The 16,498-nt window shown below is 37.6% G+C and overlaps 1 protein-coding gene and 1 long non-coding RNA gene across 6 annotated transcripts; both read left to right on the plus strand.

Moving 5' to 3' along the window:
* Positions 1–7,468: 7,468 nt before the first annotated feature.
* On the plus strand, positions 7,469–8,634 carry LOC127150269 (uncharacterized). Of its 2 annotated transcripts, XR_007822495.1 has the most exons (4): positions 7,485–7,618; positions 7,719–7,766; positions 8,208–8,389; positions 8,481–8,634. It is a non-coding gene; the product is annotated as an uncharacterized LOC127150269 (long non-coding RNA). The 2 variants fall into 2 exon arrangements; XR_007822494.1 differs by lacking the exon at positions 8,481–8,634 and having other exon boundaries at positions 7,469–7,618; positions 8,208–8,439.
* Positions 8,635–12,367: 3,733 nt separating this feature from the next.
* Positions 12,368–16,157, plus strand: LOC127150264 (uncharacterized). Of its 4 annotated transcripts, none has more exons than XM_051087664.1 (5): positions 12,368–12,874; positions 12,995–13,081; positions 13,678–13,784; positions 15,234–15,354; positions 15,855–16,157. In XM_051087664.1, the coding sequence occupies exons 1-5, from the start codon at positions 12,821–12,823 to the stop codon at positions 15,918–15,920; spliced, it is 435 nt and encodes a 144-aa protein (XP_050943621.1). In that variant the 5' UTR covers positions 12,368–12,820; the 3' UTR covers positions 15,921–16,157. The 4 variants fall into 4 exon arrangements, 1 of the variants encoding a protein (XP_050943621.1); XR_007822478.1 differs by having other exon boundaries at positions 12,369–12,874; positions 13,640–13,784; positions 15,847–16,157; XR_007822480.1 differs by lacking the exon at positions 12,995–13,081 and having other exon boundaries at positions 13,640–13,784; positions 15,847–16,157.
* Positions 16,158–16,498: the final 341 nt, after the last annotated feature.

The following is a 16,498-nucleotide window of genomic DNA, read 5'->3' on the forward strand; positions in this document are numbered from 1 at the left end:
TTCTTCCATTCCAATTCGGCCCACTCTATCACATGGCCCAAGAAGTTTATCCGCTCTTGTGCAAAAGAGCATTTTTCTCTTTTGACGTACAGTTGATTCTCCTTCAATTTCTGAAAAACCTTTTGTAGGTGGTCCCTATGTTCCTCCATGGTCGTACTATAGACCACTATATCGTCCAGGTAGACTACTACGAATTTATCGAGATATTCGTGGAAGACCTGGTTCATCAACGTGCAGAAGGTGGCAGGGGCATTGGTGAGACCAAATGGCATTACGAGGAATTCGAACGCACCATATCGGGTGACACAGGTTTTCTTCGGTTCATCTCCCTCTGCAATTCTCACTTGGTAGTATCCCGACCGCAAGTCTAACTTTGAAAAATACTTTGCCCCATGTAAGCGGTCGAACAAGTCAGTAATTATGGGAAGTGGATACTTGTTACGGACTGTGAGCTTATTTAGGGCGCGATAATCAATGCACAGTCGTAAACTCCCATCTTTCTTCCTTTGGAAAAGAACTGGGGCCCCATACGGAGCTTTTGCAGGCCTGATAAACCCTGCATTCAGTAGTTCATCTAACTGTTTCCGAAGTTCAGCTAACTCCGGAGGCACCATACGATAAGCATTCTTCGCAGGCGGTTTTGCCCCTGGCACTAACTTGATCTCATGATCAATCATTCTTCGAGGTGGCAAAGACTTGGGCAAACTATCGGGCATCACATCACGGTATTTCTCTAGCACGCGCATGATCTCCTTAGGGACTGTCTCCCCTGAGTTCTCTGACGATTTGAGTGGGATGGCCATAAATGTTGGTTCGTCTCGAGAGAGACCCTTCTTTAATTGCATGGCCGAGATCATTTTCAATCCATCTGGTTGACGTAGGTCAGTCTGTACAACCGAGGGTGTAGGTCCAGTGATCACCAAGCATTTGGCCAAAGGCATTGGGATTACCTGATGTTCAAGTAGGAACTCCATTCCCAGTACCACATCAAAGTCGTCCATTTTTACTACTACAAAGTCTACGAGGCCACTCCATCCTCCCAATCTTATCATCGTTCGTTTCACCAGTCCGATGATAGGTAGGGCAGCAGAATTCACGGCTTTCATTCTTCCAGCATCCTTCTCCCAGCGGAGATTCAAACGTTTAGCTTCTACTTCTGTTATGAAATTGTGGGTGGCACCGGAGTTAACCATAGTGCTTTTGGTTGCCTTTTGGTTGATCCAGGTGTCAACGTACATTAAGCCCCTTTCCACTGACGTGTTCGTCTCCCCCACCTTTTTCTGGAGAGATGACAGAAATTTCAAGGCCCCCATTCGAGGGTTATCAACTTCTTCTGTCTGATCTACTTCTCTCTCGGTCTGACTTTGTTGATTGTCTGAATCTGAGGTTAAAGATGCCTGGAATGCATTGAAAGCAGTTTTTTTCGGGCATTCCCTGGCCATGTGTGGTCCCTTACGTATGAAGCAACTAAGAGGACGATTGGACAGATTCTGGTTACTTGATCCTCGCCAGAAGTTTCCAGTATTCGATTGATGGGATCTACGATCTCCATTAAAGCGTCTGTCCCCTCCTGTAGTTTTAGGAGAACTTGGGCGGTTGTTCCTACTTCCTCCAGATGAGGAACTTGGATGACGTCTCGTATCTTGAGAGTCGTTAGACAGGTCAAACAGCCGTTCGGCTGCAGCGTACGCGGACGTGAGGTCTTGAACTCTTTGTTCATATAGCTTCGTCTTCGCCCACGGCTTCAATCCTTCGACAAAACAGAAAACTTTGTCTTTCTCGGACATATCGCGTATATCCAACATCAGTCCTGCGAACTGCTTCACATACTCCCGAATACTACCGGTGTGTTTCAGCTCGCGTAACTTCCGTCGAGCCAAGATCTCGACATTTTCAGGGAAGAATTGTGAGCGAAGCTCTCTCTTCAAAGCGTCCCAAGTATCTATTGTGCAACGTCCCTCATGGATGTCAACAAATCGGGACCTCCACCATAACTTGGCATCCTCAGACAGATGCATCATCGCCAACGTGACTTTGGCTTCCTCTGTAATCGTGTTTGTGGCCCTGAAGTACTGCTCCAGGTCAAAGATATAGTTTTCTAGGGCCTTCGCGTCTCTTGCCCCACAGAAGGGCTTCGGTTTCGGTATCTTCACTCTACTAACCGGAATGGCTCCCCCAGCGGGAGCTTGATTTGCCATTGCTCGCATTGCGAGGCTCAGTCTCGCATTCACATCTGCGATTTCATTTCTGACGACATCGAGGGTAGCTCGGAAGTCCTCTGACATGCCGTTTATCATCTCTAACAGCGTCTTTTGAGAGCTATCCAGCTCTTGAACACGCTCTTCAATATGGGCAACAGAGCCCGTCGAACTATCTCCACGCTCGTAGTTGACAGTTCTTCCGATGTTTATAGTTGTTTCCAGGGCGTCGACCCTTGTCATCAACTCTTGTATCGGAAACCCTTCGACACGGCCAGCTACCGCATCGATCGTATTAGTTTTCTCGGAAATTTCTTCGAGACGAGACTCCAAGTAGCGGATGGAGTCGGGAACTTCGACTAGGTAGAGCATCTGTTCTTCTAGCTCTACTAGTCGGTCTTTCTGGGCCTTGCCCGATGGATTCGACGACGACATGTTTCGGTCTTATCGTCAATTAGCCAATTTGGCTCTGATACCACTTGTCACAATCGTAACTTCTCGACACGATTGTGCGGCACTTGCTTAGCTCAATCAGCAAGTCAGCCGTTCGAAAATCGGAATCCGCGGTCAAACTCGCGGTATGACGTAGCCTCCCTTCCCGTTCTTGGAAAAATGTTTTTATAAAACGGGAGAGAGAAAGTAAATAGTTGAAAACGTCATAAAGAAAGCATTGAAGACTGTCAATTGCAAGGAAAATAACTCAACATGCAAAGAGTGCGACAAGGCTTGGGCGGGGGTCGGACTTAGTCATGTACCCCCTATAGTACATATTGAGAATTTTGGCCTTGGCAGGCTTGCATATGAAAAAGCCGAAATGTCACACTATGACTCGGCGACACCTAAACGAAAGAATTAACCTAAACTACTTTCAAGACATAAAGATAAAGTGATTTGGGGGTATTCGGGCATACGACCATCGGTAAATAATACCATGGAAAATTATGCCCTTGACACGACGCGGCTGGCTGACGGATCGGCTGCGGATCGCGAAGGGTGACGCGGGCTCGGCTTCGGGCGACGGCTGCTCCGGCGGACGCTCGGCGTGCGCAGATCGGCTTGGACGATTCTTCCGACGCGGCTGGAAGCTCGGCGACGGCTCGGGTGGACTGCAGACTCGGCTGCGCTGCTGAACAGAGAGGGGAAGGCTTGGCGGCTCGAGTTCGCGGCGGCGGCGGCTAGGGTTTTATTAATAAATCTTTTTTTTCTCCCTTTTTCTCTTTTCTTTTCCCCCCTTTCTTTCTTTGATTTTTCTCTTCTTATTTACGCACGAGACCCAAGGCTTTTTATAAGACAATATCTCTTTTCTTTTCCTTTAAATAACCCAAACCAACCATCTTCTCTCTCTCTCCAAATCTCACCAAACTCAACCAACCCTCCTTTCAATTAGCAATAACTCACTAAATAATTTCTAAATACTAAAATAGGTAACATAATAGAAAAATACTTAATAATAAAAAAAGTGGAAAACCCAACTTTAATAAACCGGAAAATTCAAAATGATAAGGTTCTCCCAATAAATTTGTCTTTTCCAAGACCATACATAAATATTAATAGTAAGATGAACAAAAACGAGTTTGTTGGGACGTTACACCCAAACACACGAAGAGGAACCTCAGACACAAGGCGAGTAGAGGGGTAAGACTCCTTAAGACAATCTAAGGGAGTCTGAAGGTGGAGGATACGAGAAGGCATTCTATTGATTAAGTGAGTGGCTGTAAGAATAACATCTCCCCACAGGTATGATGGAAGGGAAGTGGAAAGCATAAGGGAGCGAGCTACTTCCACAAGGTGACGGTTTTTTTTGTTCGACCACTCCATTTTGTTGAGGAGTGTAGGCACATGAGGTTTGGTGAGCAATCCCTTTGGAGGTTAGAAATTCACTAAGGTTATGGTTTTGGAATTCCCGACCATTATCACTTCGAAGAATTGCAATTTTTTATGAAATTATGTTTCAATAGTATGATAGAAGTTTTGGAAAATGGATGAAACCTCGGATTTATCTGTTATAAGGTAGACCCAGGTAAGACGGGTATGGTCATTGATGAAAGTTACAAACCACCGCTTTCCCGATGAGGTGGTGACCTTGGAAGGACCCCAAACGTCACTATGGATGAGGGTAGACGGTTGTGTAGGTTTATATGGTTGTGAGGGAAAAGAGACCCGATATTGTTTAGCCCGGATACACATATCGCAAGATAGAGAAGAGACATCAAGTTTAGAAAAAAGGTGGGGAAATAAATATTGCATATATGTAAAGTTTGGGTGGCCCAGTCGAAAATGCCACAACATACAGTCTTTGTTCAAAAGTGCTAAAGTAAGATGACAGTAAACTAACCCTAGACAAACTACTATAGGAGGTATCATCATCGAGGATGTAAAGTCCCCTTCTATGTCAAGCAGTGCCAATCGTCCTCCTCGAGCTCATGTCCTGAAAATAAACCGATACAAATAAGAAGATAGCTTTACAATGCAATTCACGAGTGATCTTGCTTATAGATAACAAATTGTAAGACAGTTTAGGGACATGCAAAACACTCTGGAGAGTAAAACCGTCAGAGGGAACTATTTGTCCTTTGCCAACGATTAGAGCTAGAGAGCCATCAGCTATTCGAATTTTTTCATTACCGGCACACGGGGCATAAGAAATAAAGTGTTTCGAAGAACCTTTCAAGTGATCTATAGCCCTTGAGTCTAAGATCCAAGGATTCTTCCCATCAACGCTAATAAGCCCAAGGGACTGAGGTATACCTGACTGAGCAATGGCACCCAGAGTCGGAGTCTTGGTCTGGCTCGCAGTAGGATCAGTTGATTGAGAGGTGCTGGCAGGGGTAGTCTCACTAATGTATGCACGTCCTGAGTTCTGTTTCTCGTTGGAGGACCGTTTGTTACCTCTTGGGGGACGACTGTGGAGTTTCCAACACTGATCCTTGGTGTGCCATTGTTTCTTGCAGTGCTTACACACAGGAATTGACTTCCCATTATTCTTGTCACTGTCATGATTTGAGGACCGAGCGCTAAAGGCAGCGGAGTCAATGGTAGGGGTAGTAGTACACCTATGGCATTAGTGCGATCCTCTTCCAGGCGGACTTCAAAACAAACTTCCATTAGGGAGGGAAGAGGTCTTTGTCCGAGTATACGACCACAAACAGTATCAAATTTGGGATTAAGTCTTGCAAGGAAGTCATAAACACGGTCAACCTCTTCAAGTTTAGCATATTGAGTATCGTCATTTGGTGTGTCCCAAACTGTCTCTCTGCACAAATCCATCTCTTTCCAGAGGAGAGAGAGCTTGTTAAAATAGGTAGTCACGTTCAGAGTCCCTTGTTTGCAATTATGGACCTGTTTTCGCAGTGTATACAACCGAGAGGCATTCTGTCGTTTCGAGTAAAGGGTTTGAGTTGTATCCCACAAATCTTTTGCTGTGGTAGCAGATAGTAGAGGCTTGTCGATCTGTGGTTCCATACTATTAATCAACATGGACCGAATAAGTGAGTCCTCCCCTTTCCAAAGTCGTTCCAAGGCGTCTCCTGGTAGAGGACGTACAGTCCCTCCAGTTAAGAAGTCGAACTGGTGGCGACCTTCGAGGAACATCTTTATTGATTGAGACCAAGAAAAATAATTTTGCCCATTTAATTTTTCACCTGAAAAATTCTCTGTAGACGAACCCAAAGAGCCAGTTATATAATTTGACAGTAAATTAGGGAACGAAGTTATCGGGTTCTTGGAATACATCGGTAACTCGGTTGGTTTGAGATGCATCAAAGACTCACCCGCTTCAATGTTCGATCTGTTCTGAGGTTGATTAATTCCGTTACCAGAAAACAACGATTGCTGTAAAGAGTCAACGTACAGCGGATGCTTACTGTACAGATTTGAAAGATTTACGGTTGAGGGTTGCTGTCCGGAGCTCATAGGCGGCGCGTGAGGATGCGAATGGCCGGAAGGGCTTGACGGTTGGACATCCGACGGCGCGTAAAAGGGAATGGGTTGGGCGGTGAGATGAAACGGCCCATGCGCTGGAGAGAAGCGGCGCGTGAAGCATCTTCTGGTCAGACGGTGGCTCGTACGACTGCGAAACCACTCCCGTTGGGTAGATCGGCGGTTTCTGTAGGTTCTGAAGCAGTTTCTCCATGGCGGCAACGACGACAGTGACGGGTTCAATTTCGATCTGGGTTCCTCCTAGGGTTTTGTTATTGCTTTGCTCTGATACCATATTGAAAGCAATTAACAACAACCCGAGACTTACGTGGAAACCAGAGAACCGGGAGAAAAACCACGATACTTTAGTTTTTATTATTTTTCTTATGAATACAATTGGTACAAATAGAGAAAATAAATATAGTACAATAGGAGTAAGAAAGGAAAAGATCTAGGAAATATTTAGGAAATAAAATCTTATATATTATTCTCTCCAAAAATACTCTAAGGACAAAGCCCTACTAATTCTAACAGTAGGCTTTAAGGTTTTATTTGTGAAGATTATGATTTCATATTTAAGTTAATGAAAGTGTTTTACATTCCTACATCATGAAGTTGCATCCTTTATCTTTTTAAACATGTGTAGCCATATACTGCTTTAACTTTAAGTTTAAACTGTAACAATCTATTCTTTCAGTGCAGATCATACTTACGGTTGCTGAACATCATAGTGCCATTGTTCCTTGGCAACTTATAGCTGAAAGGACCGGTGTTGTTATGAAGTTTGTAAGTTTAGGTGAACATAATGTCCCAAACTTACTAGAGTTAAAGGAAATGTTTTCAACAAAAACAAAGCTTGTGGTTACCTATCATGTCTCAAAATGTACTGGGTACACCATTCTATTTGATATTTAGCATTTTTTTTAATCTATTTCCTTTTTATACCATTCAATTTATAAACATTACTCAAATAAAACAAGTAGTAGGTGAATATTTCAAACTGAAGTGTTATCATATTACTTCAGTTATCACACTTCTAGTGGAAAGGTTTGCAGCTGAATAAAAATAATAAAGTCAAATGAATGAAGAATGAAAAGAACTGTCAGACATTTTTCCTTCTCTTGATCTGTGTCCAGTTACTCTTGATATCTTTCTAATAATAACTCTACGCAAATAGTGGAATTCAGTATGATTTGATTTTTTTCTCTGCAACTTATGTTCTTCCAATTGAAGAAATAGTTGGCTTAGCACATCATTTTGGGGCAAAAGTGCTTGTAGATGCGTGCTAGAGTGTTCTACATATGGTTGTCGACATCTAGGCACTTGATGCTGACTTTCTTGTTGCTTCTTCTCACAAGGTTAGGTTGTTTTCTTATTAATTAAATGGCAAGCCTTACATTTGGGCATATGAAGATAAGGAATAAACATGCTTCAGATGTGTGGGCCTACAGGCATTGGATTCTTGTAGATTGATCTATTGTTTGCAATGCCTCCATTCTTAGGTATGTCCTTTGAGAAGATAAGTTATGAAATTAAAATTGCATCAGTTCGTTTTTAGGAAGTCAGTATCTAATTTTCATATTTGGTCCTACATGGCTCTAGATGGTGGAGATTTCTTGACCATTCCACATTTGCACAACCTCGTTCCAGGTTAGTGGACTCCATGGTTGCAATTTTGTCCTTTTCTTTTTACTTTAAAATGAAAATTTTCTCAATGTATTTATTTTATATGATGTGGAAAAATTAAAACGTTCAATATATAGGGCTCAAGAATTGCAAGAGACCTAAATAACTGTCGTTTATTTAGCATTATTTGTTTGCTCATTTGTTCTCATAATAATTGACACTTGATAAATCATCTTTTTGAAGTCATTATGAGATTTAAATAGATGACTTCTTGAATGGTGCTAACATTTTGTGATGTCTATTTTATTCGAACTATTCATTAATTGATGCCTTTTTACATATCCTTTCATCTCTTCTATGTATTCTCTTCCTACCCAAATGCCTTTTGATATTTGCATTAAGAAGTCTTTTTGGTGGACAATATTGTCCTTAATTCTACTAATTACTCATATCCCCCTTCGTTAGATTTGAAGCTGGGACGCCTACAATTGGAGAAGCAATTGGTTTGGGGAGCTGCTATTGATTATTTATCTAGGATCGAAATGCAAAAAATTCATAGTTACGAAGTGAGTTGATTGAAATTTGGTATATACCCTTTGTTTGAGAATTTTTGGGCGGTGAAAAATGCGTGAAGCAACTAAATCAGGGTATCAACTAAATAAATACCTTCATAGTAAGTTAGTAATAGAATTTTTTTCTTTAATCAAGGAATTTATGTATTATTTTTCTATCAACTAGGTTACCTGGAACACTGAAAATTCAGAATGATATGATAAATATGTTTACTAGTTTTAAGACTTTAGTCTAACGACGAGGAGGTGTTGTATGCTAACAAGAAGAATTGGCGAATTATCTATATGAAAACCTTCGTGCAGTCCCTAACATTCGAATATATGGCCCAACTCAATTTAGACTTTAGTGTATTTATAAATTATTTAATTAAGCAACGGTTTCATGGACTACATTTTTTCTACATAATTATCGATGTATACATTGTTGACACTTACCTGCCTTTGTTTTTTTTCAATACAAAGTCTCAAATTCCCTGGGATCAAAATTATAGTGACTCGTTGAACTAGTATATGAGATTTTAATTATTGCTTAATTAGCCATGTTATTTGGCAATTGCTAAGAGACATCCATAAACATAAGCAATATTTGATGGTTGAACAAATAGGTTAGATAGATGAAGTATTGATACATAAAATCATGTAGCTATAAATTTTATTGTTATTATTATTGGTTGGCCTAATAGTGTTAACATTAATGTGTTATTAAATATTTTGAAAAAAAAGTGAAAAAAAGAGACTAAACTAATAATCTACCCTATTATATATGGGTGTGTTCATAGTTTGTTGGAGCTTGTGCTTTCTAGAATAGAATCAGACCAAAATCGAAAATCAAATTGCATTATGTGGTTTGGTTTGGCTTCACAGTTTGCCTTTTATCAACATATGTTTTTTTTATATATATTTTTTAAATTTCTGAAAGTGATCGTGGCTATGAGAGAGTGAGAGTGGCATGGCATGGCGGTAGCGGTAAGAGTGAGAGATGTTGGAGTGGAGACAACCAGATTTAAGAGACTGAAAGTGGTGTGACCGTCGGAGGTGAGGTGAGGTGCGAGTGAGGGAGGGAGGTGATCATCGAAAAAGTTAGATGGAGAGAAAAAGAAAACATAAAGTTAAGTTGAATAAAATTGAATAGATAAAGGTAACAATATAGATTTATATTTTGTCATACCTAATAAAATCTTTAAAAATTGGTTGGTAATAAAAAAGGTTTGTCTTTGATTATTTGTGAAATTACCCTTCCCTATCCACGAAAACTCTCTCCATCTCTCTAATTTGCTACCCACTCCTCCGATTTGCCATTTGAGTTCGTCGAGTTCCTCTTCTTCATGTGAATTTGTAGCTATGGATGCTCTTCTTCCTTCTTTTCTTTTTTCGAACATCACCTTCTTCCATCATATATCCCAACCTTGGTTATGTTCGTTGGAAAATATTTATTTGACGAAACTAGCTGGTCATACATAGCTTGAAGAACAAAGAAAGGAAGTTGGTTCTGAAGCATTATTATTATTATTATGCATGTCCCTAATTATTTCTCGTTCTATAGATTCATAATAGCAAGAATAGACATTCTTTTGAATTATTGGAAAATGATCTGGGGAATTAAATAGTCATATACATAATCTGATATTGTAAAATCAATAAAACATCAGTTTGAGTACAAGAATCCTACCGTAAAAAAAAAACATAAAGTATCCCAATTCAATGAAATGTATAACTACCTCCCAGCTAATAGTTACTTTTTTACACTTGAAGTCACTTAGCCCTTGTGGAGCAAAGAGTTATTAAAGTCAATATTCGTCATACTACAATAAACAAAAAAGAAAGAAATAAAATTATAATATTTGTCATTAGTCATAAGTCTCGTAACATAGAGACATTATTGTAGTTGAACAAGTTTGGCCCTTGTCTTTGAATGAACAAAATACAGAGAAGGTAAGTGAGTAGACCCATAAATGATCCATTTTGAGTTTTTACAATCTATCTTTGTAGACAATATAGTAGATTGAAAATCTAGTTAATATGACAATTAGGTTTAAAATCCAAATGGAGTACATGTATCCAATGGTAAGTACAAAAGCAAGATTAGATTCGTAGATTGTTTTTTAAGGAAGTTCAAATAATGAATTGTGCATCAGTTTGAGATCTTTGCCTTATAAATATTCACTCATTAATGGAGATAGAGTGTTATGTTCAGTTGGTGGTTGTGAAAAAAGAAGGGAAAAAGATTTGTGGTTTTCCTAATCCTAGATCATTCCTCAAGTCCTAATTAAGTCGTTCACGTGGTTTTCCAATCCAAGTACAATTTCATAAGGTGATGAACAAATTCTGCCCTTAATACTATTACTTTTAATTTTATTGTCTTTCTAGTTAAGGCCTCTCTTGCATTTTTCTTTTTTCTCACAAAGAGCAGATATAAAACTAGGAAACTTTTTTTACCCACCCATGTCCTGGAATTTCTACCGAATGCTAAAGATATATCCATAGCCCCAGCAAGCATGATAAGAAATCAAAAGCTTGATCGTACATTGAAGTTCTTAACAACTCTTAGTTAATGAAATATATACATCTAACAATCTGTCATTTTGATGCTCACTTTCTGACAACTATACCATGTTAAACTTTGGACCATTTGATTAGTTAATAGATAACATTATTTTTTTTTTTTAACAAAAATCATTAATCTTACAATACAGCTTAAGAACTTTCTTGAAAAAGTTAGAGAAGAGGTTATATAAAAGAGAGTTACAGCTTTTATTTTTGGGTAAAAAGAGTAGGCAGGAGGTTGAAAAATGAGAAATGGGTAAAGAAGAGTTTATTGTGTTCTGTCAAAATTTGTTGGTCCAGAGGGTGGGGGTTAATTTGTTCCTTGGTTAAAGGAGATTACCAAATATTGAAAAGGAAAAACAAATAAATAAAATTTTGAAAATTTTATACATTAGATAATTAAGTGTGATTGAGAATCTACGTCAGCAAGCAGCAGCTATGGGTGGACCTTCTTTGTATTCCAACTTCGAGCCATTTCCACAATGCCTTGAACGCTCACATTTTTGCGACATAGATAGCTATTTAAAAAAGGGAGCTTAAGCGCTCTTTTACAATTTTTAAGCAATGCTTAGATATAGCCAATAAAGGTACTATAAATAATTTATGAATCTCTTGCTATCCTGGTATTAGAAATTTCTTCAAGATTCTATTGAATCTAATTTTAATTTTGCAACTATTTCCAAAGTAAACAATAATAACAATATTGTAACGTTTCAAAAGAATTTAGGTTTCTTTATTTATTTATTTTTTTTATATAGAAATGACCATGTACTTTTTTATATTTTCCCCATAAATATTAAACTAAAGTCATGAAATATGATAAGACTCAATTGTGATCAAATTATATGGTGGAAACTTATAACTAATTACGGAATACTTAAATAGGGAGAATTAAGAAATAAGAATGAGTTGTGATTTATTGTAAATTGTAGTTAAATAGATAAATGGTTGAATTTCGGGCACTAAAACGAAACATCGAATCGGCGCTCGATAGGACACATTTCCACACCTTTTGTTTTTTTCTCCACGTGGCTATAAAAATACAAAATAAATCATTTATGGAAAAAACATAGTTTGATGAAAAGTTCTGGAGAAATTATTTTAAATAACAGAATTTATTTTTTAAAATATTTATAAATAAAATATTTTAATGACATATAGTTATTTATGTTTAATAAGAAACCTCTCCGAGATAAATTTTTTTATACTTGATAGAAAAATATTTTATCTGTTTTATTATTTTTATTAATATAAAAATAGAGTTGTTTTAAAAATTAGAGTCGTTTTTAAATATATTAAATTTTTAGATTCTATTAAATAATGTCTATTAGTAAAATAGTATCACTATTTATAATAGTTTGTCTAAAAACTATTTTAAAAAAACAAGTGCATTAAGTATTCTTTTGCAAAAAATGTGTATGCACGTATACATTCTTTTAACTTTAATTATATATTATTTTTTTAATTCAAAATCTCTAATAACTTAGTTAAAAATTAAAAGGTTTCATTTCATTTCATTTCAAATTTCAAAAAACAACTTCCCTTCGCAGCTTCTCTCTCATTTCTAAATTTCTTCATCTTTCTTCTCAACGGCAACTATCTCCCTCCTCTTCCCCCTCTCTCCGCCTCCCCTTCTCTCTCGATCTCTTGTCTCCTTCGTCTTCCTCAGAATCTTCACTCTTCCTTTCTCTCAATTTCTATTCTCTAAAATGAAGCATCCACCCAAGAAACCCTATCTTGCTAAATACCCATCTCGCCGATCCACTGTCATTTTCTATTCCATGCGCTAACGGCGCCGGAATCAAGGGCGGAAGACCCCTCGGAAGCCTATGTCGTCTTCCAAAGAAAATGCTTCACCGTCAGATCCCAAATTCCCAACTCCATGGTTCCCGATTCCAAACCCTCGCCGACTAAGTTGAAGAGCCTGCTCCATCTTCTAACCCACTTAAGCGGAAGCTCAGTATGGAGACCGTTCCTGAGAATTCCATCCCTGGGTTGTCTGATTCTGTTGTTAAGGTAGTTTACGTGGTGTGATTATGGATGTTTTGGTATATTTTTTTCTTAATTTGTGTGGTGAAATGATATTTTCCTGTAATATGAAAAATTAATTTGGTCTTATGTTGAATCATCTCACAGATTAGAGAAGATGTAAAATCTGGTGTAGAAAATTTAACAGAGGAGTGTGTATCCACAATGGCAGCCGTTACTCGGCTTCTAATGAAGGTTTTTATCTTCCTCGTGCTAATATGCGCACCTGAGTGCACCCCTATCCCTGCAACCGTGTACTAAAAAAAAGTTGCAGTTGTCCAAAATGTCTATATATAATTTGTATGCCATCCTTTATATTTTTAATTTTGTAATTTCGTAGATTGGTTGAACTGACTTCAGTATGCGGTTGAAATCATAAACTCAAGATTAATCATCAAGTTTTGGACCTTGTTAAGTGAAATTAGTTCTATTACTAAAGCATGAAAAAAGATAAACTTTAATAAAGATTAGAAAATGTTCGACACTTTATAGTCTTGATTTGTGTCAAAGACTACTTAAAGCATGAAGTCTCTCATCATGATATTGTGAAAAATTGCATGCCTTTAGTAGTTCATGGTCTCCACTGTTCTTCCTTTTCATGGTTAACCTTTTAAAATGAATTGAATACAATTTTAAACACCATCTTTATAATCTCAGAATAATTATGCAGGGTTTATCAGAATAATATGTTTGTTTCTTCAGATATACTTAATATTTCATTGATTGCTCATTCATTTTGGTTTCCATTTTTAGTCGATTATGGTGGCTCACTTTGGAAACTTGTTACATAGCTACTGCCAAAAGCTTTAAATTGCCTTCCGGATGCACCTCAAAATCAGCTTCATTCTTTGTGTTTTCTAATTTCTAGCTCACTCAATTCAGCCATGGAAGTACGGAGGTAAGTAAAGTTCCCTTTTGGAATTCAAGTTCTTCTGTACTTCTTGTTGGAGTTTGAGAGGCATTTTTGTTGTTGTTCTTCTTCTTGCATAACTGTGGTTGTGGAATTTGGGTTTTAGGTAGTGAAAGAACTTGTATTATAGTTTTCTGTGGTAAAAGGAATTGGACCCACTTGCCATATGTTCACTCAATTTGATTTTTTACTGTAAGTTGAGTCAGTTGTGGTCATTTTGAAGGGGTTCAACTGCATCTGGGAAGTTGGGAAGGAGTCAAAAGGGATTTTTTAAGCCAAAACTGACTTCTCTCACTTTGCCAGAATTGACTTCTCTCACTTTCTTTCTCTGCACTTCTAACTTCCAAAGTTTTTGTGACTGTTGGTAGTTTCATCAAGTGTTTGTGTTTGCTACTTGGTTATGCTTCATAATTGCTTTAGATTCACAAAAATACTATAACCTGTAGCCCTGTAATTCTATCCATTTCAGGAGTTTGTGATCTTTTTGTGTGTAGGAACTAACACAAATTGAATATTTAAAAAGTGAAAAGAAGTTGGGTTTGTAGAAAATAAGTGCCATTTGGTTGAGTTATGACTACTTTTGAAGATGGTTTTATTTTAACTATGACTGCATTTGCTAGTTTGTTTTTTGGTACTTCATTCACCATCCATTTTCTCTCCATGGTTGAGTTTCTCCCCTCATTTATTTTTTATAACATTCATTAGATCACTCTTTAAATCATTCAATTACAAAGGAAAGGCTACTTCAATTCATCACCAGTAAACTATTTTTTTCCTTTAGTAACAATCACTCACATCATTGTCATTTCTCTATGTATTGTCTATAGACCAGGGCGATTTCTAGTTCTCTTCTAAGATTAAATAATTACCAGCTAATCATTTAGGAAGTATTGCAGTTAAATGGTTGTTGGGTTGTCAACTATACTATTTTTTATTTGTTTTCTGTGTGCGGTTGAAATTCTTCTGATGTCCCCCATCTCCTGTGATTCTTTTCTTCAAAATCAAATAGTAGAAGTATCTGTTGGTTCATTTGTTCCACTTGCTTTGTCCCCTGTCCAGGAGTAAACCTTTGTATATTGGAGAAACATGCTCACTGAGCACATTGAGATCAATTTCAACAAGCTTTACTACTAGTTTTGATAGGCTTACGAGTTTTGGAAACATAAGATTTGATCGAGAAGTTAGGAGTAAAGGTTTGGGATATCTTAAATGTTTGGGTGATAGAAACCCGGTATTTCTTCATTTGTGGAATGAAATACTTGTCATGTTGTGTGTGATTGCTACCTTGTTGGATCCTTTGTTCTGTTACACCTTGTTGGTTGATTAAGGCAAAAGATGTGTTGGATTTGACAACAAGATGAGAATAGTAGTTGTAATTGTTAGCTCAATCATAGACTTCCTCTACATAATTCTTATAGTCTGTCATTTTCATTTTAGATATTCCAAATTTTATAATGCAAAACCTGATGAAGCCGATGATGGTGTTTGCACAAGAGCTTGGAGATTCTTTTTATCTTACTTCACAATTGACGTTCTTTCAGTTCTTCCACTCCCCCAGGTATGAAACTTCAGCCTTTTGCTCGCTTAGATTCTATCAATCTTATTGTCAAATTTGTCCATTCCATTTGTAACCAAGGATTCATTTGTAGGACAAGAAAGATAATCATCATTTAGAATATATATGTGAGAGTGCACACACAAAAACAACTAATTATTCAAGCAGAAACATAAAAGCATAATTTACGGAGCATACTGTCCTAAGTTAAGTTTGTGCTATAACAAGATATCCACTCTTGATGTTAAAACACAAAGTCGTATTGTCTAATCCCTTTAGTAATCTACAAGAACTTCAAAGAAATAAGCTCTGGGTCATTATCAATTTTGTTTTCCATCCTAAAATATTCAATTATTCTCTTTGGGAAATTATTGGAGGATGACCATGATTGAGATCTCAAATCTTTACACCAACAGCTGTTTGAATGTCTTTTCTATCTTTTCTTTCTTCTTACCTGGGAGGGGTTAAAAATTTTCATTTCTTGTGGATTATTAGCCATGCAGGGTTTACAGAAAGATTTGAACTTTTCATTTGTGGTCGTGAGCTGGCCAATGCATTTTTCGAATTGATCGATCGTATTTATCAGGTAAGAGGTGATTATATCAATCATTAATGTTAGAAGGGTGCACAGATGATGAAACTTTTTAGCCAATTTCATGGCATTTGAAAGAGAGAAAGTACATTAGTATTGAACTCAAGTTAAACTGGATAGTCTATCACCTTTTGGAAGATAACTTTCCTGTACTTTGTTCCATCTTGTATAGACCCTTTCAGTCGAAAGGTTACCAAAGGAATCGTTTTTGTTATGTGTTATGTGCTTAACTCCATAACAATGTGCGTCGAAGCTCTACATGAGCATTCTATTCTTCTTGCTTGGTATACTTGTGCATTATTGGTTTATGTGCCATGTCAAGAAATAATAGTTTCTATTGGAACGTTTTAGTGTTCCGGTTCCATGATAATTGGAATGGTTGTAATGATCTTTTTCTTTTAAAACAAACAAAATTGACACAGAGGATGATTAGAAGACCAGATCAGGCAACACAATGAGAAGCATGGCTCAGCTGTTTCTTATGTATCTCGTTTCTTATGTAATGACTCTTTGGACTTCAATTGCCAAAAAGATGAGGATGATTCTTATGAAGTG

The sequence above is a fragment of the Cucumis melo genome, chromosome 7, assembly GCF_025177605.1.
Source record: "Cucumis melo cultivar AY chromosome 7, USDA_Cmelo_AY_1.0, whole genome shotgun sequence".
Classification (NCBI taxonomy): Eukaryota; Viridiplantae; Streptophyta; class Magnoliopsida; order Cucurbitales; family Cucurbitaceae; genus Cucumis; species Cucumis melo.